The sequence below is a fragment of the Carassius gibelio genome, chromosome B3, assembly GCF_023724105.1.
Source record: "Carassius gibelio isolate Cgi1373 ecotype wild population from Czech Republic chromosome B3, carGib1.2-hapl.c, whole genome shotgun sequence".
Lineage (NCBI taxonomy): Eukaryota > Metazoa > Chordata > Actinopteri > Cypriniformes > Cyprinidae > Carassius > Carassius gibelio.
The window spans coordinates 52,016,173-52,041,518 of record NC_068398.1 but is presented as its reverse complement, the minus strand read 5'-3'; the positions used below and the strand labels follow the sequence as shown (position 1 = coordinate 52,041,518).

The 25,346-nt window shown below is 39.2% G+C and overlaps 2 protein-coding genes across 5 annotated transcripts; one reads left to right on the top strand and one right to left on the bottom strand.

The window, feature by feature from the left end:
- The first annotated feature begins 625 nt into the window (after window positions 1-625).
- LOC127951921 (uncharacterized) lies at window positions 626-7,956 on the top strand. The gene is made up of 2 exons (XM_052550071.1): window positions 626-4,640; window positions 4,837-7,956. Exons 1-2 carry the CDS (start codon window positions 4,549-4,551, stop codon window positions 5,441-5,443), a joined length of 699 nt encoding a protein of 232 aa, XP_052406031.1. The 5' UTR covers window positions 626-4,548; the 3' UTR covers window positions 5,444-7,956.
- Window positions 7,957-14,127: 6,171 nt separating this feature from the next.
- LOC127951916 (histone H3.v1) lies at window positions 14,128-24,412 on the bottom strand. Of its 4 annotated transcripts, XM_052550060.1 has the most exons (7): window positions 23,921-24,412; window positions 23,852-23,890; window positions 20,231-20,283; window positions 18,453-18,647; window positions 15,876-16,038; window positions 15,611-15,715; window positions 14,128-14,971 (listed from the first exon to the last, which is right to left on the bottom strand). In XM_052550060.1, the coding sequence occupies exons 1-7, from the start codon at window positions 24,192-24,194 to the stop codon at window positions 14,883-14,885; spliced, it is 918 nt and encodes a 305-aa protein (XP_052406020.1). In that variant the 5' UTR covers window positions 24,195-24,412; the 3' UTR covers window positions 14,128-14,882. The 4 variants fall into 4 exon arrangements, with proteins under 4 accessions (XP_052406020.1, XP_052406022.1, XP_052406019.1 ...); XM_052550062.1 differs by having other exon boundaries at window positions 15,617-15,715; window positions 23,852-24,410; XM_052550059.1 differs by having other exon boundaries at window positions 23,852-24,409.
- Between the last annotated feature and the right edge of the window lie 934 nt (window positions 24,413-25,346).

The following is a 25,346-nucleotide window of genomic DNA, read 5'->3' as shown; positions in this document are numbered from 1 at the left end:
TTGCACAGCCGCGTATTTCTAGGCTGTAGGAGCATTTTGTGCGCAGTCTGCAGGTCCGTGGCTCACTCCACCACAACCTGCCCACAAATAAACCCGGACGCAACCCAACGCTCTGATACTCCCCCGGCAAAATCCACCAGCTACGTCCCAAGATCAGCAACCTCAGCAATCTCATGCCTAGCCGAACCAGGAGCAGAAAGCTCATTGCTATGCATCGCTTTGAACAGTGGGAGATGCATCAGACAGCACTGCCGCTATCTACAGTCATGCAAGTTCAGTCCTGCAAGTTCTGTGGCGGTGCTCTGCACCCATAGTTTGCCCCGTGTTTAAAGCCGTAAATAAAAAATTACCTATCGACTCCTGTGAATATTTTTCACATGACCATTGAACTAGCACACCATCCCAACAAAGAATTTACAAATGATCTCCTGTCTGGTCTCAGACACGGTTTTAACCCGGGCGTCGCTTGCGATCTTTCCCAAAACACGGTCTGCCATAATCTCCAATCCGCCCTTGCAGAGCCCGACATAGTAGTTAACCTTATCAAAAAAGAAGTCGAGTCAGTCTTTAAGATTGGGCCCTTCAATACCCCGCCCCCCCCCCCCTCTCTAAACGTTCAGAGTCAGCCCAATCGGAGTGGCTACTAGAAAATTTTCAGGTAAGAAACGCTTAATAGTAGACCTGTCATCTCCGCATAAATCCACAGTCCCAAGCATCAATAGTTCGATACCCCTCGATGAATTTTCACTCAAATACCAAGACATAGATCAGGCAGTCGAACTGATTAAAATCGCGAGCAAAAATAGACATCACTTCTGCTTTCAAAGTGATGCCTATCCATCTGGACTTTTGGCACCTGTTTGGGATACGATGGCTCGAGAAATACTATTTCGCTGTCCGGTTAACCTTCGGATGCAAAAGCAGCCCCAAAATTTTCGATATGCTATCCGAAGCCGTTTGCTGAATCCTTTCCAACAATTACGCAATCCCACATATTATCCAATTTATAATTATCGCAAAGCATGTTCCAGGTACAGAAAACCAAATTGCTGACTCCCTGTCTCGTTTCTGTTTCAGAAATTCAGGACGCTGGCTCCAGAGGCGGACCAATTCCCCACTCCGGTTCCTCACTATTCAGAATTAATATTCCCATAACCCACCCTCTAAAACCAATCCTCGAAGCATCGCTTGACTCTATTCTACAAGCAGTCTCTTCCAGAACTCTCCAGTCATATGTGACTGCGTGGAGATGCTTTAAGTCATTTCACCTCACCTATAACATCCCTTTACCTGATTTTTCCTTACTCTCCATCACCTCTTTCATATCGTTCCTCAACGGCGCCAAGGGTCTCCAAGTTGGATCCATTAAAAGCTACCTGAGCGGAGTCCAGTTTTTTCACAAACTGATGACCGGCGCTCCTTCACCCGAAATAAACAATTCACAAACCTCCCTCCTAATTAAAGGGATCCAGCGATCCCAGCCCACCCATCCAGACACCAGAAAAGCCATAATGCTAGATATCCTCACAAAATGTATCCACACCCTCCACACAAATCCTAGCCTTTTTCGGTTTTCTCAGGTGCTCGGAGCTTACGATCGCTTCTAAATTTAATCCGAAAATCAACCCCACCATATCAGACCTAACTATACTAGATGACGAAACAATCGCTTATTTAATCAAACAAAGCAAAACATACCAAGGCAACAAAGGCCATTTTATATACATGATCAATCTCCCCTCCCAAATCCAGCCTTACCAATCCATCCTCGCTTTTTTACACCTTAGAAATTCCCAGGCAAAGTCCCCGCACGAACCCCTATTCATCGACGAGTCTAAAAAACCAGTCACTCGTTTCTGGTTTCAAAAACACCTCAAATGCGTCCTGGAATTATCAGGCATCCCAGTGAACAATTTCTCCACCCATTCATTTCGCATTGGGGCAGCAACTTCGGCAGCACAAAAAGGCCTCTCCAACCAGCAGATCCAAACTCTCGGAAGATGGTCCTCAGAAGCATACCAAAGTTACATAACAATAAACCAGTTTCACATAGAGAAAGCCCACCAAACCCTCATCGGCCATATATATTAAAAAAAAAAAAAAAAAAAAAAGCCAGCGATACAGTCCTATTGAATATCAACGAGTACATCGCGCTGAAAAAATTTAATAAAAAATAAAGAATATGTTTTTTTAATTATAATAAATACCGCCGACGCCAGCCGCACACTCCCGGCCAGACAACCTTACCTTTTCTATCCTATGACCAGCGAGGCTTCTCTCTCCGATGACAGGAGCACAAGCTCCCATCGGATGCTGACGAGAGCCTCCCGACCAGACAACCTCACCTTTTCCATTCTGCTGCCAATATGGCTTACCCGTTCGTTGCCAGGAGCTCACACTCCATTCGGACGTAGAAGAAAGCCCCCGGCTACCTGCTTTGCCATTCTGTCTTACGTTCGGAGAGGTTTACCCATCCAATGCATGGAGTCAGGGCTTCCATTGAATTTAGGTGAGAGCTTCCCGGCTAGACAACCTTACCATTTCCGTCCTTTGGCCAGCGAGGCTTAACCGTTCAATCCGGGAGCTAAGCTCCTATCGGACGAAGGTAAGAGCCTCCCGGCTAGACAACCTGACCTTTTCCGACGCTACGAGTCTCATCCTCTCGCCAAATCCTGCAAAAAAAAAAAAAAAAACTCTCAGCTACCCACAGCTACTCTCACATCTTTTAACCCTGCCTGGCGAGGCTTACCCGTTTGATGTTATGAGTTAGAGGCCCCATCGGATGCCGCGAGAGTCCTCCCAGTCGGGTTTTCCTTTTCAACTCTCCCCGTCCGCCGAGGCTTACCCGTCTGATGCGTGTGCTCCCTTCAGACGTCTGTCAAGAGTCTCCCGGATGGGCCTATGCTTGCCGGCTGCAAGTGAGTCTCATCCATCCGATGCCGTGAGTCGGAATCTCCCTTCGGTTGACGCCAGAGTCCTCCTTGTCGGCCAGCCCAAAGCTTTTTATCTGCCAAACCGAGAGGACCCAGACGTCCGTCATCCTGAGTCTCAATCTCCTGTCGGAGGCTTCATGGGCCCTCTTGGTCAGCGTTAGGCCCTTCACCCACTGAATAGCAGGGACTATCAGCCAGTAGGGCCCGTACGCCGACACCGTGAACTATTCCGGTCAAGGCAACTCGGGTCCTCCCGGTCGGGCACCACAACCATGCTGCTCCTCCTCATTGGCCGGTAGGGCTCACCGTTCCAACGCCCAATGTCAACGGGCATTCTGTCCTCTTGTACACTTGCCTTTTTGGGGGGTACTCTAGGTTCGGGCCATTCCCGAGCTCGGAGCCCTTCCCCGGACAGCACGCCAAATACGCATACCATACCTCAGCTAATTATATGTAAGCGTGAACTAGTGAAATTTAATTTATTAATAAGATTCGGGAGGAGCGCGTCAGATACTTAGCCTAATCAACACAGGTGGACCATAATCAAGTAATCAATCCCATAGTATAAATATTCCTGCCTTACCTATATCCATTGACAGTTTATCAGCATCCCTTCTCCACCCCATCTCCTCACTTCAAGTTCACTTTATAAATAGACATGGGAAGGGGGGGGTTTCTAGGTTTGGGCCATTCCCGAGCTGGGAGCCCTTCCCCGGAGAGCACGCCAAATACGCATACCATACCTCAGCTAATTATATGTAAGCGTGAACTAGTGAATAGCAGTTTGTTATGTGCCGATCGGGTGCAGTTGGGCCTTTGTCTTCCTAGCCAGGTTCGGGTCTGTATAGCTTTGAATTGCTTCTTTTCAAGTTGGCCACCACCCCTCATATTGAATTTTGCCATTAAGGCATTTGACATGATTCTGTGAAAGAAAGTAATCATGATTACTTCACTTCTCAGATATTTCGACATAAGGTCAGTATTACAAATTTAAAGTACTATGCTGCATGGCAATTGCATGCAATGATAAAAACCTTCATTTTCATTTAACTAGTGCTTGAACTATGCCCTTATCAATATCTACAATTCTTATAACAAGTAATGACTGTAATCCATTGCTTACACTTTGATGGGAACATTGCAGATAGAGGATGCAGCACATTTTTTGATCGGAAGTAACTCCTTTATTAAAATTGAGCAGAATGCCAGAAGCATTTGAGAAAGATAGAAGAGACATTAAAGCAATTGGGATCTGAGAGGCATCTCTTCTTTTTTTTCTTATACATTTTGAATCTATCTGCGTGCCTAGAGCGAAATAGACATGCATAAAAAACAAGCGTTTGAAGCTAAATTGACGCACGTCGAAGCGAAATCCGCTTCTTGTGGGAGGGGCAAGTGCTAGGTGTTTGTCTGTTTGCATGATGGCTTATGTTGATTGTGCATTCATAGAGAGTTAACGCTTTGTATTTGCTCTGGAAAGCAGAACAGCAGCGTAGGGGTCAGTGTCCGGAGGCATTCCCAGTTTGGCGAGTTTCATCATTTGCTCTAGGAGCTGCGCTTGGATGACGGCTGCTTTCAGCGGTATTTCTTCCTGTCTTGCGCACAATTTGATGACATGTTGTCCCGTGTCAGAGCGAGGATTACCCTCCAGGACATCAACTACAGGCACCCTATCATAGCTGCGGAGCGCCTGTCCATCTATCTTCGGTTAGTAAATGTGTATGTATTTTAAATGCAGTATATTGTATATATTAATACAGTATGCTAAAATACGCTATGCTGTCAATGTTTCTCAAACTACGGATACCTAGTAGGTCTTTGTAATTTAAGTCCTGATTTAGTTCTGGTATAATCGTGGTTTAGAACTGGTTGAGTCCTACTTTTGTAAGACTTTTTTTTTCAGGACCATAGCATTCAGCTACAGGATTGGTGTCTCCACGGTGTGCCAGATCGTCCCCCAGTTAGTGACTGCCATCTGGGACTGCCTTGTGGAGGACTACATGGCTGTGCCCACCACTGATGACTGGAGGTCCATTGCAGAGGGATTCCAGGAGCGGTGGAACTTCCCTCTGTGTTGTGGAGTGGTGGATGGGAAGGCATCCCCCAACTCAGGATCCCAGTTCCACTTCTCCATCGTTCTCCTTGCAGTTGTGGATGCGAAGTATCGCTTCCGGGTGATCGATGCTTGGGGGTACGGCAGGACTAGTGACAGTGGGATTCTGGCAAACTCCGCCTTTGGACAGGCTCTCCGGGCGCGCACACTTCATCTGCCTGCTGACCAGCCTCTACCTGGTGCTGAAGAAAGAGGACCCCAGCCCCATGTCTTCATGGCTGATGAGGCATTCCCGCTGAGGAGGAACCTGATGCGGCCCTTCCCTGGACGCACCCTTCCTCCAGAGAGGCATGTCTTCAGTTATTGTCACCAGAGCCAGGCTGGTGGTGGAGAACGCCTTTGTCATCCTCTCCTCACAGTGGAGGATGTTTCGGCGGCTCATCGAGATCAACCCTGAAGTTGCGGAAAAGTGTGTGAAGGTGACGTGTTCTCCACAGTGGCAGCATCAGCAGCCCAGCATCAGCCCTGAGCACTGGCAGAAGCAGCCCAACATAAGCCCTGAGCAGTGGCAGCAGCAGCGGCCCAGCATCAGCCCTGAGCAGTGGCAGCACTGAGCATTGGCAGCAGCAGCCCAGCATCAGTCCTGAGCAGTGGCAGCAGCAGCAGCCCAGCATCAGCCCTGAGCAGTGGCAGCAGCAGCCCAGCAGCAGCCCTGAGCAGTGGCAGCAGCAGCAGCCCAGCAGCAGCTCTCAGTTTGCCAATTTGTTGGACTCTGGCCCAATATGAACACATCAAAACCAAATACTCTTTCATATTCCTATCCAATTATGCACTGGGATGTGAAATATGCAGAGATGCATGGTCACCAGGTGTGCTAAGATCTGGTTCAAACAAATACACTTTTTCATCAGAGTGGCAATATGGCAGAGTTAAACCTTATGGGGATACTAAAGATCTTCACTGACCCTGCTGCTGACCCACTCCTCTTCTCCATCTCCTTCCTCTTCTCCTGATTGTCCCTGAGGGTTTTCAGCTTTTTCCTGCACACGTCCTCTGAATAAACACTCTGACAAGTGAATGATTGATTGATTGATGTCAAAGCTTAAAGGGGGGGTGAAATGCTCGTTTCACTCAATATCCTGTTAATCTTTAGTACCTGTAGAGTAGTACTGCATCCTTCATAACTCCAAATAGTCTTTAGTTTTATTATATTCATAAGAGAAAGATAGTCTGTACCGATTTTTCCCGGAAAAACACGAGCGCCTGGAGGTGTGATGTGTGGGCGGAGCTAAAGAATCACGAGCGCCAGTAGGCTTTTGCGTTGAGAGCGTTTGGAAGCTGTGACACCGTGAGGACAAAACCAACCAAAACAAACCATGGCCAACAGTCAGATTCAGCGTATATTTATGTTCCAGAATCAGATCCCGAGGCTGAAACTGAACAAGAGCAGCAGCAGCAACGACTCGCTCCGAGCGGGGCTCGGACCCGGGTCTCGGCATGGGAGGCGGACGCACTAACAAGAAGGCAGAGATATTTGAAGCAGTTTTAGTCACCGCCTGCGGTTCCAACACACGATCGTGGCCCTTTTTCGTTGGGATTGCATCATCCTTAAGAAATAAACGATACGCAAATCCGTCGTCAAACTGGGCCATGTTTGTAAAACAAGCATCTTCGAAATGCAGGGAACAAACACAAACACTTGCACAACTCCTTTGATGCTCTGTAAAAATAAACTCCATCCACTGGTCCCTCAATGCTGTTTTTTTTGGTAATCTGTGCAGGGTTGTCTTGCCCTGGCAACCAAAAATACACTTCTTTTGTGACATTTCGCGATGCTCTCGCTCTGATCACTCAATGCCTCTGCTCTCAGTGCTCTGCTATACGGGAGCGTGCGCTCTTCTGGCAGACGTGCCCTAGGACCCATATAAGGAAATTCCGCTCCATCTAACGTCACACAGAGCCATACTCGAAAAAAACTTTCCGAAACTTGTGACAAACCGGAAGGAGTATTTTTGGAACAGAAATACTCCTTCAAACGTACAACTTAATTTTTGAAACTTTGTCCATGTTTAGCATGGGAATCCAACTCTTTAACAGTGTAAAAAACTCAGTATGCATGAAATTGCATTTTCACCCCCCCCCCCTTTAATGTTGAGCCCTGTATTAGCAATGTTATTGTTGTGAGTTTCATCCCATTTTCACTTTTGTAATGCTGTTATTGTTTGTCTTTTCTCATTGTTACTATGCACTTAAAATGGTTTGAGATGGATAGAAATGTCATTGCTGTGTGAGTTTAGTCTTTTTCAAAATTCATGTTTGCAATGTTTTTTTAATTAAATATTTTACAGAGTAGTGATATTGCTGTGAATTTCATGTTTTTCAATATTGGTTTTCTAAATGTACTTTATTATAAGTAAATATGCTTTAAAATCATAAAATTCGATTTTTTCCCCCTGTCACGATCATTAGATGGAGTGCCCATGAGCTTCAGTAGAGGGCACTCCACTCAGGACCATTCCACCCATCAACCACCAGATGTCACTTGGACACTAGCACCTCTCATACTGTTGCACCACACCCAAACTACATCACCCATAAGTCACTGCATCACAATCACCCTGCCACACCTGCACCTCATTCATCAGCCAATTTCTTTGCCACACCTGCACCTCATTTACACACACACATATAAGCAGCACACTCACTCTCACTCACTGCGAAGTCTTGTTTAGCCAGTCTGACATTTCCGAGCGGTTTCCTTGTGTTTTCCTTCCGTACCTGACCTTTGGATTATTTATACTGACTCTGATTCTCTGCTGCTTGCCCCCGACATCTGCTTGTTTCTGTTATCGATTCTGATTATCCCTACATACCTGACGCCGTAACTGATCATTGCCTGTCTGACCATTCTCATCATTAAAATTTTGCACATGGATCCGAACGTCTCTGTCTCATCATTACACCCCCAGTGTTACCAGCAAAGACTAACAGCAAGGTACATTAGCGTTAGTATTTTGTAAGTATTAACTTTAACTGTCCATACATTACACTTGAAAAAGAAGCTATTATGGCTCTTTTTGGTGAATTAAATGTGTGTGTATATATATATATATATATATATATATATATATATATATATATATATATATATATATATATATTCAAGTACAAGATTAGGCCAAACTGAATATATGTGATATCAAATAAGGGTTAGCACAAATGTAATCCAAATATATTCCAGTAGTAATCAGATTACGTTACCAAAAATGTGTAATCTAAGAGATTATATTACTGACTGCAATTTTTTCCATGTAATCTGTAATCAGTAACTGATTTACAATTCATAAGTAATCTACCCAGCTCTGCATGTATATTAGCTGTTTATTAATACTTAGAGCACATAGTAATGCCTTATTCTGTATGACCATATTCTGCTTCACTTAGTCCTACCAAATACCTAAACTTAATAACTACTTTAATAACTATTTATAAGCAGCAAATTAGGAGTTTATTAATGAAAAACTTGAAGTAAATAGTGACAATTAGACCCTAAACTAAAGAGTGACTTAGTTTCTTAATAATGTTAAAAAAGGCGTACCTCACGAGGAAACAAATACCCAACTCACATACACAACCGTAAAGCTGAAAAAACAAAACAAGAATTTGTATTATCTCAATAAAAATTACATTTTAGAATGAAAACATTATATAAATCACAAATTTATATGCATATGCATACACTTAATGATAAAAGCTAGATAAATATAACACTGTAAAAATATAGCTTATGTGGCACACAACTAGAACAAGTTTAAACAATATCAACATTTCATCTAGTAGAAGGCTGAATTGGACTAAAACCTACAGTACTTAGATTTATTAGACCACCTTCATAGGAAAAGCAGATATTTTAGGAATCTGTGAAAAAATTTGAAACAACAAAAATACTGTCATTTATTAAGCAAAAAAAAAAAAAAGAAAGAAACTGAAACAACTAAATAATGTTTTATAGTATAGTATATTTATACCCAAATTTGAGCTGGCATGGTCAGCTTATTTCAGAAGTCATAAATGAATAAAGAATAAATTCAACAATTACAACTTATTTGTTTTCTATTAAGGACTACAAGTAAATAACTATAATTGGGCATTTCAATAATAATAAAAAAATATTAATAAAGTGCTTTACTAATTTCTGCCTTTTTTAATAAAAAAAATATGGATAACAATTGAATATGGAGAGTTGACATCAATAATTATATATTACCATTAGAAACACTACTGTGACTAAAGAGTATAGACTCTTTAGATTAGACTTTAGGATTAACCATTACAGAAACTTAAAAATGATTTTGGTAATAAATGTGTTGAGCACTGTGCATTTAAGCCTTTACGTTTTTTTATGTCTCTTACAATACATTGTGATCCACAACGGCCTGCAACACTATAGAGTGCCAGCCTTTACAGTTGCAATAGGCAGCCTGGTCCTCATGTCCTCATTTATTATTGGTATGTGGCATCCATCAATGGCACCTGCACACATCTTGTAGCCACGGGCGACAAAACCATCAATGGTTTTTTGGAGACGCTGGCCTTGAGGCATGCATATAAAGCGCTTGCAAAGGGTCGTCTTCAGAGCATATGTTTCCTACGCTGGTGAAGTTAGTTTAACTTTAGTCATTCAGTTTCATAATAAAATTAAATTATAATTTAAATAAATTATGTTTGGGTTAACTACTCCTTTCAACTACCCTTACGGAAATTAACCATGGTTTTGTTATCTTTTGGGTGTGTGTGTGTATTAATTACATTTGTATAGTTCTACCACAAATTAAACTTTTTTTGTTTTTATTTTGGGGTCACATGGTTTAACAACAACAACAAATAATGTAATTAAATGTTATTAGAAATAATAATAATTGTTGTTGTTATTATTATTAATTCGTAAGGGTAACTTCACTGCCGTATGTTACCTGATGAACAAGCATGCAGACTGTTGATATTCCAAGGCCACATAACCAAAATATGGTCCTGTATTCACTTTGGGGTAGCGTACCACCACAACACAAGCGAGTCTCAGTCAGGGTTCCAGCGGTTTTCGCCAGCCGGTAGTTTTTCGTACCAAAGAGGGTCTCTCACTGCAGCACATACTCAAACGTATCTATGGACATGTGAAAGTGTTCCGTCCATCAACTTCATCAAAGTTGTTCAAAACACTTTCCCAAAACACTTTCCCATGTATATGCGGAATTGCCCATGTCTGTCGCACAGACCTCTGTGTAGCCATATGTTTAAACATAACTTTTTTTTTTTGCTGCAGGTATCACCTCTGCCTTCGGATGCTAGCGACAACACTTTGTCACGCTGTCTGGTCTCCGTTTCCCTGAGTCTCCACTAGTGGTCTCACTTCCCCATAGGCACCTCACCGCAGGCACTACAATTCCCACAAAGCCTTGTCCCTTCATCACAGTAATTACACTCCTGTTAATTGCACTCACGTATCTTCACTTGATAGTCATTACCCTGCCTATATTAACCGGTCTGTTTCTGTTTGTTTTCATGGAGTCCTTTCTTTCCGTCACCCAGTTTCCTCGCCTTTCGAATTTCAAGTTCTATTCCTGTTCCTGTTCCCGTTTGTTTGTTTGGATGGATTTTGGATGGATGGGCTTGTTGGATTCTGTATTTGGATTACCCATTAAACTCACCCTGCGTTTGGATCTCTTGTCTCCTGTGTTTCCCTGGGTTCCCGGACGTAACACATTTTTTCTCCTATTATTAAGTATTTTTGTTTTTAGTCGTCTATCACGTTGTCTCTGTGACAAAAGCAGCTGCGTAAATGTGAAAGTTTGTAACAAAAATGAAACCATCAACAGAAATATTGACTGCGTATTACCCTCCATGTTTACAAATAACCTTACAAGCGCAGCTGTTTAGAGGTTAATGACGTCACAGAATTTACCTGTATTTTTGAATGGATGTGTGAATGGTGCTTTTCCGGAAAAAAGACGAAATGTAGTTGAATGTGTGAACAGCGCATTTTTGAATTTACCGGTAAAGTCGTTACAGTAATTTTACAGCAATTTACTGGTATTACTGTGTGAAAGAGGCTAATGACTGCAAAAGCTGTAATGTTAACATTTATATGAGAAGTTAATGGTGCTGTCCAAATCAATTAATGTTTGTATGGCCATGTCTGATAGAGCAGGTTATTGTTCAGCACATCTCTGGAAAAGTTCAAATAGGCAAATGGCTGAAGCGAGACCAGTCTGATGTGCGTTTCCCAATGACATCATTAGCTATCTAACATCACAAGTTCCGTTGGTGTTTTCCCGAAACCATCGTTCAAACAAACATTCAGAAAACTACATTGCAGACTCGTGTGGTTGAAACGACAGATCTCCAGCTATGGTTGGACACATAGTTTCTTGTTATTATAACATGTGGATTTCATAAATTATTATCTTTAGCAACCTAAGATTAAGTACAATGTATATCTTTTATTTCAAATATATACAAATGTAATTTACACATTTTAGTTTGTGGAGATTTTAGGCATGGATTTTAAAGAGTGTGCACGTGTGCATACATGCTCTTGTACGCAAGAAAGAGATTGAATCTGGAAAAAGACTACAAAAAAACAAAATTAGTCCCCAGATGCCATATCCGTAATTTATAGTAAAAAATCTAGAATTAATTAGATCTCAAACGTATTAAAGAAATTATCACTTCACCACTTGCATGACATCATTCACCAACGTGGTTGAACAACAGGTTTGCAGCAATATGGTTTTGGGAAACAGTCATGACGAACTATTTGATTTGTTCAACAGTGCATCGTACTATGGTGGTGAAGCAGCAAGTTACGTAGTTGAATGAAAAACACACCCCATATTAACAAAAGAGTGTGAGATTGATAGTAGGTGATTGACAGTTTTGCATTAATTATATTTACATTATATAATTTAGATTATATTTATATGGAAAATAAAATCACCAGATGACTTGAACAACTCTATTTAAAAAAAAGCAAATTACAAATAGAGATTAATATAATAGAAAAATTATACAAATAAACCATGCTTTATATTATTCAGGTAAGTCTAACTGTATTAAGGTACAGGAATTGAATAATCAATTGTAAAATAACACTGCATAGTCTTTACTGTATAAATAAAATCTAAATCTGTCAAAGCAACAAAAGTGATTTTTCTCTGCAGCTACAGCATCTTTGTAACTGGTAGTGAGCCGTTACTCTGTGTTAAATCCTGTAGGAGGACAGTCATTATAAAAATGTGTCCGGCAGAGTATGTGAGGGGAGTGGAGCATCAACAGTTTACACTCTGAGCATTTAATAATCACTCCGCTCTGGGTTGACCAATTCCCATCCCTGCTCCACTCCTCGCTCACTAATATCAGAAACGTCTTCGCTCCATGTCCGAAGTATTTCAGTATGTTTGAAATAGCACAGTTCTGTTCATAACGTATATAAAAAAATAAAATAAGAGGAGAGTTTCTAAGTGGTTTATTGGAAAACTAGTTTGCAAACTTTTTCCTATCACATGACAAGCCAGTAACTTGGCTGTCAGCATTAAAATGTGTGATTTCTGCTTTTAGCGGTGCAAATTTAGTTTGAGATTAAATAACAGTACGTTTTCTGTGCACTAAAAATCAAGTACGGTTGTTTTTGATTTCATGATGTACAATCATTTTCAATACCATTGGCCAAACTACCACATAATACTGCCATATACCTGTGGATATTGTTTTTGTCCATCCATTTTTTCAAGGCACTCATTATTTCAAACTTTAAAACTGGTTTCTTCTAAAAAGACACATTCACTTTATATGATGAATAGATTTTACATAGGCTTTTATTTACATATATATATGTAACAAACAAATCTCCATATTCATCGGGAAGAAGGAGGCGGGAACCGGCGCACAATCAAAACTCATTTTAATATTCAAAAGTAAATACAAAACGGCGCACCAGCCCCTCACGGACGACTGGTGCGCCTAAATAAAAACCAAAACATAAAGTAATGTCCCAGGCCTGGTCCTCTCTCGTCCTTCACGGTCGTCGCTCCAGTTTTATATCCTTCCATCTCCTACGTGGGACTCGATACTAGCGGTGGGGCTCAGGTGTAGCTCATCTCCAATCACTACACCTGGCCTCACTCCTCGTTCCCACGCCTCTCGGCCCCGCCCCACTCGCCACAATATATAAACACTATGCCCCCAATTACCATTACAAAAATCTCAATCTTAAATGTTTGCTCATTCTGTGTATTTGTGTTGATAAAACAGGGTAACTTACAGCACAAGGAAGCTTGATTTCAAACTGAACTGAATATACAAAAAAATAAAAAAAAATAAAAGACAAGTACACAGTCAGTAAATTACACAACAAATTACCTCAATTAAGTTTGAGGTATTCAAAATATGGCCTAACATACTGTATTATATAGACATGTAGACAGGATATTTATATGTACAAATCATATCCCATTCCAAAACATTTCTAGCATAAATAATAATGCAGAATACCTGCAATCCCGAGCAGACATTCAGACTGTAATTGACAGGAGACGGATGATTGTCAAACTCATTCAGAGAGGAAAGAGAGACGCAGATTGTTTTGGTGTAGATTTCAGATATTGCAGAAAGAGTTAGTCACATTGTTCATTTCTGGGATATCAATACTATCTTGATACTGTGCAGGAAGATGCAAGGTTTCAGCTATGTGTGCATTTTTTTATTATACCATGGGATTATGATATCGGTTTCAAAACATAATCCATATATTTTGTACATTATATAATTTAATTGTTTGAAAATATGCATTCAGCAGAGCATTTAATTATTCACATTACAATCAGAACAACATTTTTCAGTGATTTTTAGTTTTTCAGAATCAATTTAATTTTTTTATTTAATTTTATTTTTCATTGTTCAAAACAACACAAATATAATGCTCAAAAAATGCTTTAAAAAAAAGTAAATACTTGAAACTAACAGTGGTTGAAAAAAGATAAAAATAAAAAGCGAGATTTCAAATGAAATTCCAGTTACATTTAAGTCTGAAGTTGTACAGGTGTCTTGAGTATTTTTTTTTAAGCAACAAACAAGAAAGAATGAAAGTGTGCATAAACAAGATATTTATTTGGTATTTAATAGGCCAAACTGGCTTTTGGCTGTTGCAAACAATAACCATAACCATCTGAAATTAACAGCAGTAACTGCACAGTAAGAAGCCAACATTCAGTACAAACACAGATGGTACAGATATCAGCCTTTAGCTTTTGTTTTTTAATTGGGTTGAAACTACATGGAACTGGCCTTAAATGAAAAGATAAAGTGTAACCATTTGAAATTAAAGGCAACAACTAAACCACAGTCCACAGATGTCACACTTGTATGCAGATACAGTCAAATTAGCACAGCTAGGTAGAGGATCCATCTCACTAGTTTATTGGAAGATGCCTCTCCACCATCTAAATAAAGCACATAGCAACTTAAACCTCAAAGATGAACGAACACTTACAGACATGAGGAAAACATACATCTGAAACTCCTATCATTTTAGAGCTGGAGCTTTAGTGAAGTAATCTGTCAATGTCTGCAGCTCAAGATTAATCCTATTATATTCAGCCATCTCATTATTCTCTTATTCAAAGTTTCCAGTTTTCGCATCAGCTTTATTACAGTTCTCAATGTGAAACTCATATTCAGCTCGTACTCCAGGTTTCTTCTGTGGTGGAAAAATTGCCCTCTTCCTGGGTCGGTTTCACTCGGTGTTGCTGTATGACTGTCTGACCTTCTTTGTAAAGAATAAAAGCTTTCCTTTTAATTATTACCTGAGAGTGAGTCTGTCTCTTATGCTGATGAGAGTTGGTTTAATTTTGCCAAAACACTTCTTTTGTTCGGCGACGCTTCTCCACTTTTGCTTGTTTTTTGACTTTGCGGTTTTCTTCCACTTGCAGTCCTTTAATGAAGAGATCACCAAAATCAATACTTATTTTATTTGCTTCACAATCTCTGTTCCCTATAGAAATTGGTCCAGTGTGGAATTGATCAGAAAATTGCATATCTATATCATTAGCCAGATATTGTACAAGACACATGATCAATGAAAACAATACGGCCCAGTTCCACAGACAGGGCTTAAACTAAGACTGGATTAGGCTTTAGTTCAATGTCTTAGAAACCACTGACATCCTGTAATTAGTTTATTTCAGTTGAGAAACGTGCATTTTAGTCTGGGACAAGCCTTGGCTGTGAAACCGGAGGAAAGTGTTATAAAAATGGTCTTAAAACATAAGACCTAATAAACATGTTTCATATCCTCTATTTGGATGGAATCATAGCCTGAAGCTATGAGTCTGTTCCCATCATACTCTACATGATTTACTGCGAAATGCTACTGCACAGATTGTGTAAGCTAGCTCTGAGTTTTGACAACTAGCATCAACTTCTGAATCGTCACGTAGTGTGTTCCAGCCTTAAGCTGCACAAAGACACACACGATGTGAAATTGAGTGACCAACTATACACCATCATGTACAGCAGTGGTTCTCGCACCACCTGCTCTGCGTATTTTGTACTTCTGAATAAGAGATTGTACCATTACAGGTGAGCTGATGTGTGGAGTCTGCTGGTGGAGTCTGTGTCTCTGTGCTGTGTGAGTCTGAACTCTCTTCCATCCTCACGTCTTTATCTGTGTTAGACTCTTTTGGGGAAAAACTCAATTTAACAAGAATATAAAAATATAATTGTGTTTAATTAATAAAATAAAGTTTTATTATGATTTATTTTTAAGTTCACCTATGGTTTGTTATGCATTGTATGCAATATGTGAAAATGTAGCATGCATTGCACGTGTTTATTACCATTGAGAAGACTTTCATACGATCGCTTTATTGTAAGAAAAGTGTCCTGAGTATCTTCTGTCTCCGTCTTCCATGGACAGAAGCATTCAGCAGAAAAACCATTTGAGGTTCTCCTGGCAAGGAGGAGGACTGGGAACCTCTCTAAAAGTTCCCACTTGTGGAGCTGGAATGAAATTGAGACAAAATCATAAGACTGAAACCGGATAATTAACTACAAGTTTGTACATAAACACAGTACACAGACACCCCTGGTCTATCCAAATTATTTTTTATTACACTTTCAGATGTTATACTGTGTCTACACCGGACGCGAGCGGCGCCAGGCGACATGTCAAAAGATCCCCAGAACCCATTATAATCAGTTATACTGTCTACAATGGATGCGGCTTGGCAGTAAACAATTCCCCGTTCTATAGGCTGTGCACCAAAGTTCAAGTTTGTTGAACTCTGACCTGCAGAATCGCATCACGTGAAGACCTGAGACCAGTAGAAGATCAATACGTCACGACGTGACTAGGGATGCACTGGTTGACCGGCCATAGATCAGAACCAGACGGTTTTTGCTTCGAATACGCGATCGGCAATGGGCCGGTTTTTGGTCTTTTCTCGGGCGATTTTTCCGGAAGTGCGCCCGCGTGCACAGACTACATTGTAATCATTCACTATCATGTCATTTGTGTGGAAGTATTCCAAAATGTGCGCAGGACAGTTGTCTCTGGCTACACGTCTGAGGCACAGATAGCAGGAAGCGATCAGCCGTTTGTGTACTGGGTCAGAAATAAGAGCCCCTTTCCTGCTCACTAAAGCTGCGCGAGCGTGTACTGTACCTGTCTCGCACGTTTGAGAAGCCAGAAGTAAATGTCAGTTTTGCATTAGGATGATTATTTTTATTTTACCTTAAAATTACATAGACTTAATTTGATTTAAAAAATCACCTGCTGTAGCACACTGAAAAAAAAGTGCTTAATTCAAACAATGAAATATATTTAGGGTAATGATTCACATCTATACACCGTATTTTTTTCGGATTATAAGTCGCACCTAAGTATAGGTCGCATCAGTCCAAAACTACGTCATGACAAGGAAAAAAGCTTATGTAAGTCACACTGGACTATAAGTCGCATTTATTTAGAACCAAAAAACCAAGAATAAATGTCTTCAGTGTAGGCTACAGGAAAATTGAGCAGCATAGAGCACCCTCTCGCGGCTGTAGACAGTAATGTTTTTTCTTGGTTCATGTCAAATTAATTTTGATAAGTCGCACCTGACTAGAAGTCGCAGGACCAGCCAAACTATGAAAAAAAGTGCGACTTATAGTCAGGAATTTTTTTTTTTTTTACTTGAGCCAATAGTTATTAAATTGGCTCAAGTAAAAAGATATAGATGTGAATCATTACCCTATTTTTTTAATTGGATGAATTAAACACTTTGCATCTTTTTTTTTTTTCTTTTTTTTTACATTATTGGATTTTAACATTTTGGAATAATGTATTTATATAGCATACTTTTATTTAGTCTCAATGGTAAATACCTTTTTTTTTTTTTTTTACCAAATTTAAAAACTAAAACAAATACTGAATGTTGATTAAGAAACATCTTATTGAATGTGTGTTTATTGTGTTTTTTGGATTGTAGAACTATGCAGTTATTGCCTTTAATTTCACATGGTTATAGTTAATCTTTTCATTTAAGGCCATTTCTATGTAGTTTCAACCCAAATCAAAAACAAAAGCTACCTGTGCAGTTACTGTCGTTAATTTTAGATGGTTACGGTTATTGATTTCAACAGCCAAAAGCTAGTTTACCCTATTAAATACCAAATAGACATCTTGTTTATGTATAATTTGTTTCTTTCTTGTTTGTTGCTTAATGAAAAAAAAAGAAAAAACATCAGTATCGGAATCGCCCATTAAAAATCATGATCCCTATACGTGACCTCTCTGTACAGAAATAAAAAAGTGGAGGAAGCTTTAATTTTAACCGTAGCACAGATTATCATCTTTAAAAGATTATAAAAATATCTGCATGGTTTGCGGTGTCATAGGAAAACAGGAGCAGATTGTATATTTGGATGTGGACATATTTAGTTTTTTTGCGAAGTGCTTGTACGGTGTATTTTGTGATGGCGTTGAAAGCGTCTTCTACTGTTCTCTCTCTCTCTGTCACAAAAGACACAGTACAAGGACATCAGAATCCATGTTGTGGTAACTGAGGGGAAACCTTGGTGCCCGATGTTGTATCCTGCTCCTGCTCATATTGGCAGAGGCATCCCCAAAAAATGTGCACGTTCAACGTCTAGTGTGACCACTCCTTATTTCTGACGTAGTCCAAGTGTTTTTCAGCGATCAGATTGTAACGTTCAGTGTAGACAACTTCTAGCTGTTGCAGGGTGGCACGATGCGACACAATACAAGTTGCGTCTGGTGTAGACACAGTGTTACATTTTAATCTGGGTGCACACAGAAAAATAATTGCTGAAACGTCTGTGTGTAAATCTAGAAATGGACGTGTAAAACATTAAAGACCAGGGATTATTTACCTACTATTTTATGAATAACATTTGAAAGATACACCTACTAATAGATTTGTTGCATCGTAAACTTTGTTCACACTGCTGTTTTTTTTTTGTCTGTCTTTCCATTCCTGGGTAAGCTGTTTCTTTCTTTTCTCAAGCATTTGCTTATATGGTTGTTTGGCCCTACAGTGTGAACATGTTTTGCTGGCTACTCCGATTTTTCTCCTGCATGAGTAGCAATCCTTTAGAGTAGGCATCTGTAAAGAAAACAAAAACAACAAAAAACATTAAATGATAATTAGAGCACTGCATGCTATGTTATGAGGGGATAAGAAATATTTTTTCACTCTCACCATGTTGTCTTCAAAAACACTGTCACCACAGTAACTTACTAACTTTCAAAACTTCTGTCATTAATTACTCTCCCTCATGTCGTTCCAAACCCATAAGACCTTAATTCATCTTCAGAAAACAAATTGAGATATTTTGGATGAGGTCCGAGGGTAGCAACGTCATTGCACCTTTTGATGTCCACTTTGACTGTTTTAACCATGTTTTAACTAGGGATGCACCGAATCCAGATTTTTGGGGTTCGGCCGAATACCGAATCCACTGTTTAAGATTCGGCCGAGTCCGAAACCAAATCCTACTCGCATCCTTATTCCATTAACACAGTAAAACACACTAATGAAGTAAACAACGTCCACAGCAATGTATTTTTCATTTTATTTTATTTTAACTGTAAAAAAAAAAAAGAATAGGCAACATTATGCCAGGATGACAAGTGAGAAAAACTTTTTTGACAATTACCAAGCTTATGCTTACCCAAGTAAACAACGAAAACCTTTCAACAAAACTGCAGCAATGCAAAGAAAATTGTTTTTATTTTCTTTTAAAAAATCAGAATATGTTTGGTGACTTAACTGAAATTAATGTAATTGAACATTAACTTAATAAACATGCATAGTAGGCTATTTACTTTTAGTAACAGTAGGATAGGCTACGATTAGAACAGTAGCCAAATATTACGAAAAATATTACGGAAGATTACATACATCTCCTGCATCATAATTACATTAACGTAAAACCTCTAATCTTTCACATGAAATGAGTTATTTAAAAAAAGAATTAAAAAATTAAAATTAAGAATAAAAAAAAAAAAAAAAAAGATGCTCTGCATTAACAGGTGACAGCCGGTTGCGAGTGTGGGAACAAATGTCCCCAGCAGTACTGAAAAGTCTTTCACTGGGCACAAAGGTAGATTTTTGCCATTTTTGCCAGCAGTGGAAATCGCTGCTGGTTTGTCTTCCACCACTGAAGAGGATCGGTATAAATCGTCCCAGCCGCTCAAGTTTCCTGAACAGTTTAGTTTAGAGCGAACTGTCGGGCTGTGTTCCTCCTCATATAAACACCTTCATGCAATCAACGGCCGCGTGACGTCGACCAGCGTAGAGCAAGCCTAGGGTTCGGTTCGGTGAAAAAAAAATCCTGGATTCGGTGCATCCCTAGTTTTAACCACCTTTCTCAATGTCAAAAGGTGCAATGACTTTCCTTTTTATGTGAGGATCAGATACTATTGGATTTAATCTAAAATATCTTCATTTGAGATCTTATCTCAAACTATCCCTTTAATAATAAATGACCAACGGAAGTCCACTGCAGATTTAGATATCCTTAAATGCATAAAAGTAGAGTTGCAGAAACACAGTCAGATCCCTATGGATCCATGTGACCTTACAAAAAAAAACATTAATGCGCTGTGTTTGGTAAATATGATATGATGTATGATTATGTTTAAGTGGATACAATTCAACATCAGATTACTTTGGTTAGTAATCACCTTTGTTTTCGGTCCTCTAGCCTTGTTTGTTTGTTCTGTTCCTGGCTTTGCACCTGTTATGTAGGAATCAGAGAAACAAAAACACAATTTACTATGGTGGAAAAGTCGTGGACTAATGGTTAGATAGTTTGACTCCTAACCCTAAGGTTGTGAGTTCAAGTCTTGGGCCATCAATACCACAACTTTGAGCGAGGAACTGAACCCCCAACTGCTCCCCGGGCGCCGCAGCATAAATGGCTGCCCACTGCTCCGGATGTGTGTTCACGGTTTGTGTGTGTGTTCATGGCTGTGTGTCTGCTCCGGGTTTGTGTATGGGTCACCATACTTGGCTGTATATATATATATATATATATATATTCTCCATTGAATTTATATACACTGTTTATGATTGTCCTACTAAATTTGAAAAGTAGCAAAAACCATTTTTTGTTGTTTATTCTAACAATGATGAAAATTATCTATTACTGTTACGTTACGCTACCCGGAAGGAACAAGGAGCGAGGATAAGCAAAATAAGACTTTATCAATCCAACACAGGGTATTTCCAACGTTGAACACTGAGGAAGACACACATATGAACTGAACTAAAATGACAAGGCTTTTAAACACAGGATAATTGGAGAAACACAGGTGCATGGAATAACTAAATTAACAGGGACATGCAACACATGTGGAGGGAAAACTAGACACACATGGGAACTAATCAAACCAAACACTTTAGGAAAACTTGTGTTGATGTCCGTGAGACGTGGTGCACAAGTGTAAGACTGGAGCGGGACCGTCTGGACTGAGGGACGACTTCCTAAGAAAACAAAGGACTTTCCTGATAATTAACATTTTAGCACTCTCTTGAATACCCTCCATCATAAGTAACAGTGCCATCGGAGACGCACCACACCTAGCAGTTCACACCTCACAATCACACTCCCTCCACTACTACAGAATTGCCAATAGTTTACTGTAATGGAAGTGTCCTGTTCCAGAGTCTTCCATGTAAATGACCTTCTGTACCCATTGAGGTGTAAACTACCCTGGTCTGGGACCTGACCTAATCAAATTCCAATGGTCAGTTCCTGTCTTCATCTCGGGGGATGTTTGTCTTGGTCTGAGGTATTTAGAGGATTGCAGCAAAAGGATCAGGGCGATTTCTGTAGCCAGAAAACCCGTAGTGTGGTGTGTCACACTAAAATGGAGTCAGATTTGAGTTTAACCTAAACTGAATAACTCGAACATGCAGGAAACCTTCATCCAGCACTGGATACCTTCATTGGGCCGAGTGTCTGGACCTTACACAAGTACTCAATTGAGTCTTTCCACATCTTGTGTTTGAGTGCTTTAAATTATTTTGAATGTTTAAGTTGGTAAGGCTTAAAAACATCTGCAAATAATACGTTTTCATGAAAATGTGCAGCACAACAACTGCCCTGAGCATCTTTTTAGGCTGGCCTCAGCCCCCCTTTAATCATCACCACCTTTCCCCCCACCAGTGACAGCCCTGTCTACAGCAACATGCTTTTGTTCCTCACGGTTTTCTGCCACATCTCTAAACACTTTTCATATTCTTTATCCTGGCTCAAATCAATCTATTAAAATAATCAGCCTATATTATAGTTTAAAGTTAAATATATTCAGATTAATAAGATCAGACTGAGAGTCTTACGTTTATTTGACAGTCATTTCAATTTTCCTTTTTTCCTCTTTTTCGTAAGAAGGGCAAAAACGAATAAAAGTTGACCATTCAGTTGTTTGTGGCAGAATTTGCAAAGATTATGATCTGTTGAGGCGTTCTTGAAAGTTTTTCTGAGGATTTGTTTTATTTGTGTTTATATTGTGTGGGCCGAATAAACACACATATTGTGATGTAAATTTTGGGCGTTTCGTGCAGCCCTATAGAGCTTGGGAAACTACGTCACTGCGCACTGCATTCTGGGTAGTCACGGCCATGTTTGGGTACACGCTCATCAGTAAAAGTGAAAGTGACATGACATACAGATCAAGTGTAAGATTACATATAAAGAAAAACTCAACAAGGAAGCAAAGATGCGGTATTTAGAAAAAAATCAAGACAATCAACGAACTCAATCTGCACAAACACAAAGAGTGGTCGGATGATCTTAAAGAGCTGTAGTGTCAGAGCGTATACCTCTGATCAGTTTAAAAATGATAAATCTCTCAAGTCTCACCTGCAATTTACAAATGGATAGGTGCAGAACCTACAAATTTTCCACGTCAACGAGCGGAAAACTGTTGTCTGCACAAAGGTCTTGATTTACTCAATTTTAACAATTGTCTTTCTATGTACCTTTTTTTTATTACATTATCTATGTTCTTGATACTTGAAGGTTACTGTACTATACTTCAAGGATTCGTGAAGTGCACTTAACGTATAAATTATATAATCTTCCTTTTTTTACAATTTTCACTGCTCTACCTGTGGTATTGATACTTGTTTACCTAATTACCTTTTATGTGTTACACTGCCCCTTTACTTTTTAATATGCGTTATTATAAACTGTACAAATTAACCTCAGTGTGTTATGATGCACAAATAAAGAGATACAGAATTGATCAATTTTGCCGTTTATTACTGTAACAGGTGGTATGCAATATGCATAACACTGATAATGAAGGAGATGTGGTTCATGCATAGGTAACATTTAATCTAACGTTAAGTCTGTCAAATCGATTAATTACATCCAAAAAAAAGTTGTTTATATAACGTACATTTCTGTGTATATATATATATATATATATATATATATATATATATATATATATATATATATATATATATATATATATAAAAATGCACATACATACGTGTGTATATATCAGACCAAAGGGACAATCCTTCTTTTCCTTCTTACTGCTGCTAACCAAGCCATGTGACGCCGCTTTGTTAACTCGGAGACCTGAGATCAAGGTGCGGTTTTACAGCGGGAAAGCTGAAAAATCGCACTCCATTCAAATTATGAGTACGAGTATGGCAATTAATTACACAACAAGTTTTTACCATTGTAACTTATTTTTTAGCTGTAGAGAGCAAACAAAGCAGTCTATTATCAATCCAATACAATACATACAGCAGCGTCCGTGTCCCAAAGTCCCAGAATTCATTGCGTTGCTGACGTCATGTTCCCAGACTCTATTTCAGATGGGTGTTTCTCAAACGGAAGCCTGCATCCATATTTTAGAATATTAACAGTTATAAATTTGAACATTATTCTCAGTTATGCATTGATTGTTGTAATGCTTAAGACTCATGAATGCAATGCTCAGTTAACTGAAATAAACCATGATGACTTGATGATGAATGCAGTCTGCAAATGCAATCTCCGGAGGATGCAGCCTTCTGTTTGAGAAACGGTCTTAGTCTAGTCTAGAAATTAATAAACTTATTTCCTTGGAGAAAGACTAGAATTACTTCAGGATTAAATTCAGATTAACCTCGTGTTTCCAGTCTTTATTTATCACAATTATTGGCACCCTTGGTTGATATGAAAAAATAAGCCTGTGAAAATGTATCTGCATTGTTAACAAGTTTGATTTTTAAGCTTTTCTTTGTTCATTTAATCTTATGGGCAAACAGTCATTAAAGATGTATGAAGAATAAACACTAACCTCCTTGATCCAGTTTTATTCTGCAGGTTTCTGATTCCTTGTGTGCTATTCTCTGGGTTTCTTGTTCCTCGTGTGCTATTCTCTGGGTTTCTTGTTCCTCGTGTTCTATTTTCCATGTTTCTTGTTCCTCGTGTTCTATTTTCCATGTTTCTGGTTCCTCGTGTTCTATTTTCCATGTTTCTGGTTCCTCGTGTTCTATTTTCCATGTTTCTGGTTCTTCGTGTTCTATTTTCCATGTTTCTGGTTCTTCGTGTTCCATTTTCCATGTTTCTGGTTCCTCTTGTTTTATTCTGGTTTCTGGTTCACTCGTGTTCTCTTCTCTCTCCTCTTTCACAAACTCCATCTTCACAGCAGCAGATCTCAGTTCAGATTATATACTCCTTCAGATATTACTGCTTGATTTAAAACTTATTCACGACTGTGATGATAAGAATATTACAGGTATTTACTGCTGACCTGATTCAAAAACTGCATTTGTAAACACACTGTATAGAAACAGCGTGACAAACAAAACAGAGCACGGTGAAACTACTCTTCTTCCTCTGAGGTTTAATGGTGTTTGCCAAACACATGTAAGTGTTTATCGCCACCCGCTGGACTGGAGAGAGAAGGACATAATACGAGGATATTAACTACTTTGTTCACTGTTTTTTTATTTTATATTTTAAAGCCGATATACACAAGTAAATTAAAAAGGTCTTAAAAGTATAGACTTGTAACGTTATTTGATAAGCATCAACAGTCTTCATGTGTGCGGATTAGAGTAGAAAAACAATCGATTTTATTAGTCAGATATTTCATTGAAAATCACACAAAGTTGCAGCATGTCAATTATTGAAATTAAGCCTAAATAAAAACTCATGATAATGATAAGATAGGCTATGTTCTTCTTTTATATCCTGCAGTAGACATGACGGAAGAGACGGAATCAGCTGCTCGCGAGACTCGTTGTCATGACAACGACCCTAGAATGAGCTCACGCGCGGGATATTAATCTGTGCGCGTGCAATATTCCATAGGCAGATATTGTTTTGTACAAAAATATTTTACACGAATGTTTTATAGGACGTTTACATTTTAAAAAAATGTATACATAAAGGTCTATACATAAAGATTGAAGTGAAATTACTGAACCTGATCAGCTTTATTCAAGAAAATGCTCAAAAAATAAATATATTTAATTTAATCAGACTTAGAAGTCTTTGTATCTGAAATTTTCACATGCATTTTAGCGAATCACTGAACTGCAGTTATATTATATCTGTACTTCATATGCTGCAAAGAGTTGTACTTCGTACTGCATTTATTTTATTTTTCAGTGTAGCAGAGGGAAATGTTCTTTATATTGTTTTTATTTATATCCATTTATTTTGTTTTGTTTACAAAGCTGACTTGAGGAAAGTAATTTTAAATAAGACAATTAGACAAGAAGTAAATTTTAAGTACATTTTTATTTATTTATCCATTCATTCAGCAGTGGATGTAGTGCTGGATG

What these genes read in the sequence shown, in the direction of transcription:
- LOC127951921 (XM_052550071.1), top strand. Translation starts at nt 4,549, where the DNA reads ATGTTGTCCCGTGTCAGAGCGAGGATTACCCTCCAGGACATCAACTAC. An exon ending in CGCCTGTCCATCTATCTTCG is followed by an intron (nt 4,641 to 4,836) that starts GTTAGTAAATGT and finishes TTTTTTTTTCAG; the next exon opens with GACCATAGCATTCAGCTACA.
- LOC127951916 (XM_052550059.1), bottom strand. Translation starts at nt 24,194, where the DNA reads ATGGAGTTTGTGAAAGAGGAGAGAGAAGAGAACACGAGTGAACCAGAA. An exon ending in GTATGAAAGTCTTCTCAATG is followed by an intron (nt 15,716 to 15,875) that starts GTAATAAACACG and finishes TTTCCCCAAAAG; the next exon opens with AGTCTAACACAGATAAAGAC. An exon ending in ACATCAGCTCACCTGTAATG is followed by an intron (nt 14,972 to 15,610) that starts GTACAATCTCTT and finishes TCTTCATTAAAG; the next exon opens with GACTGCAAGTGGAAGAAAAC.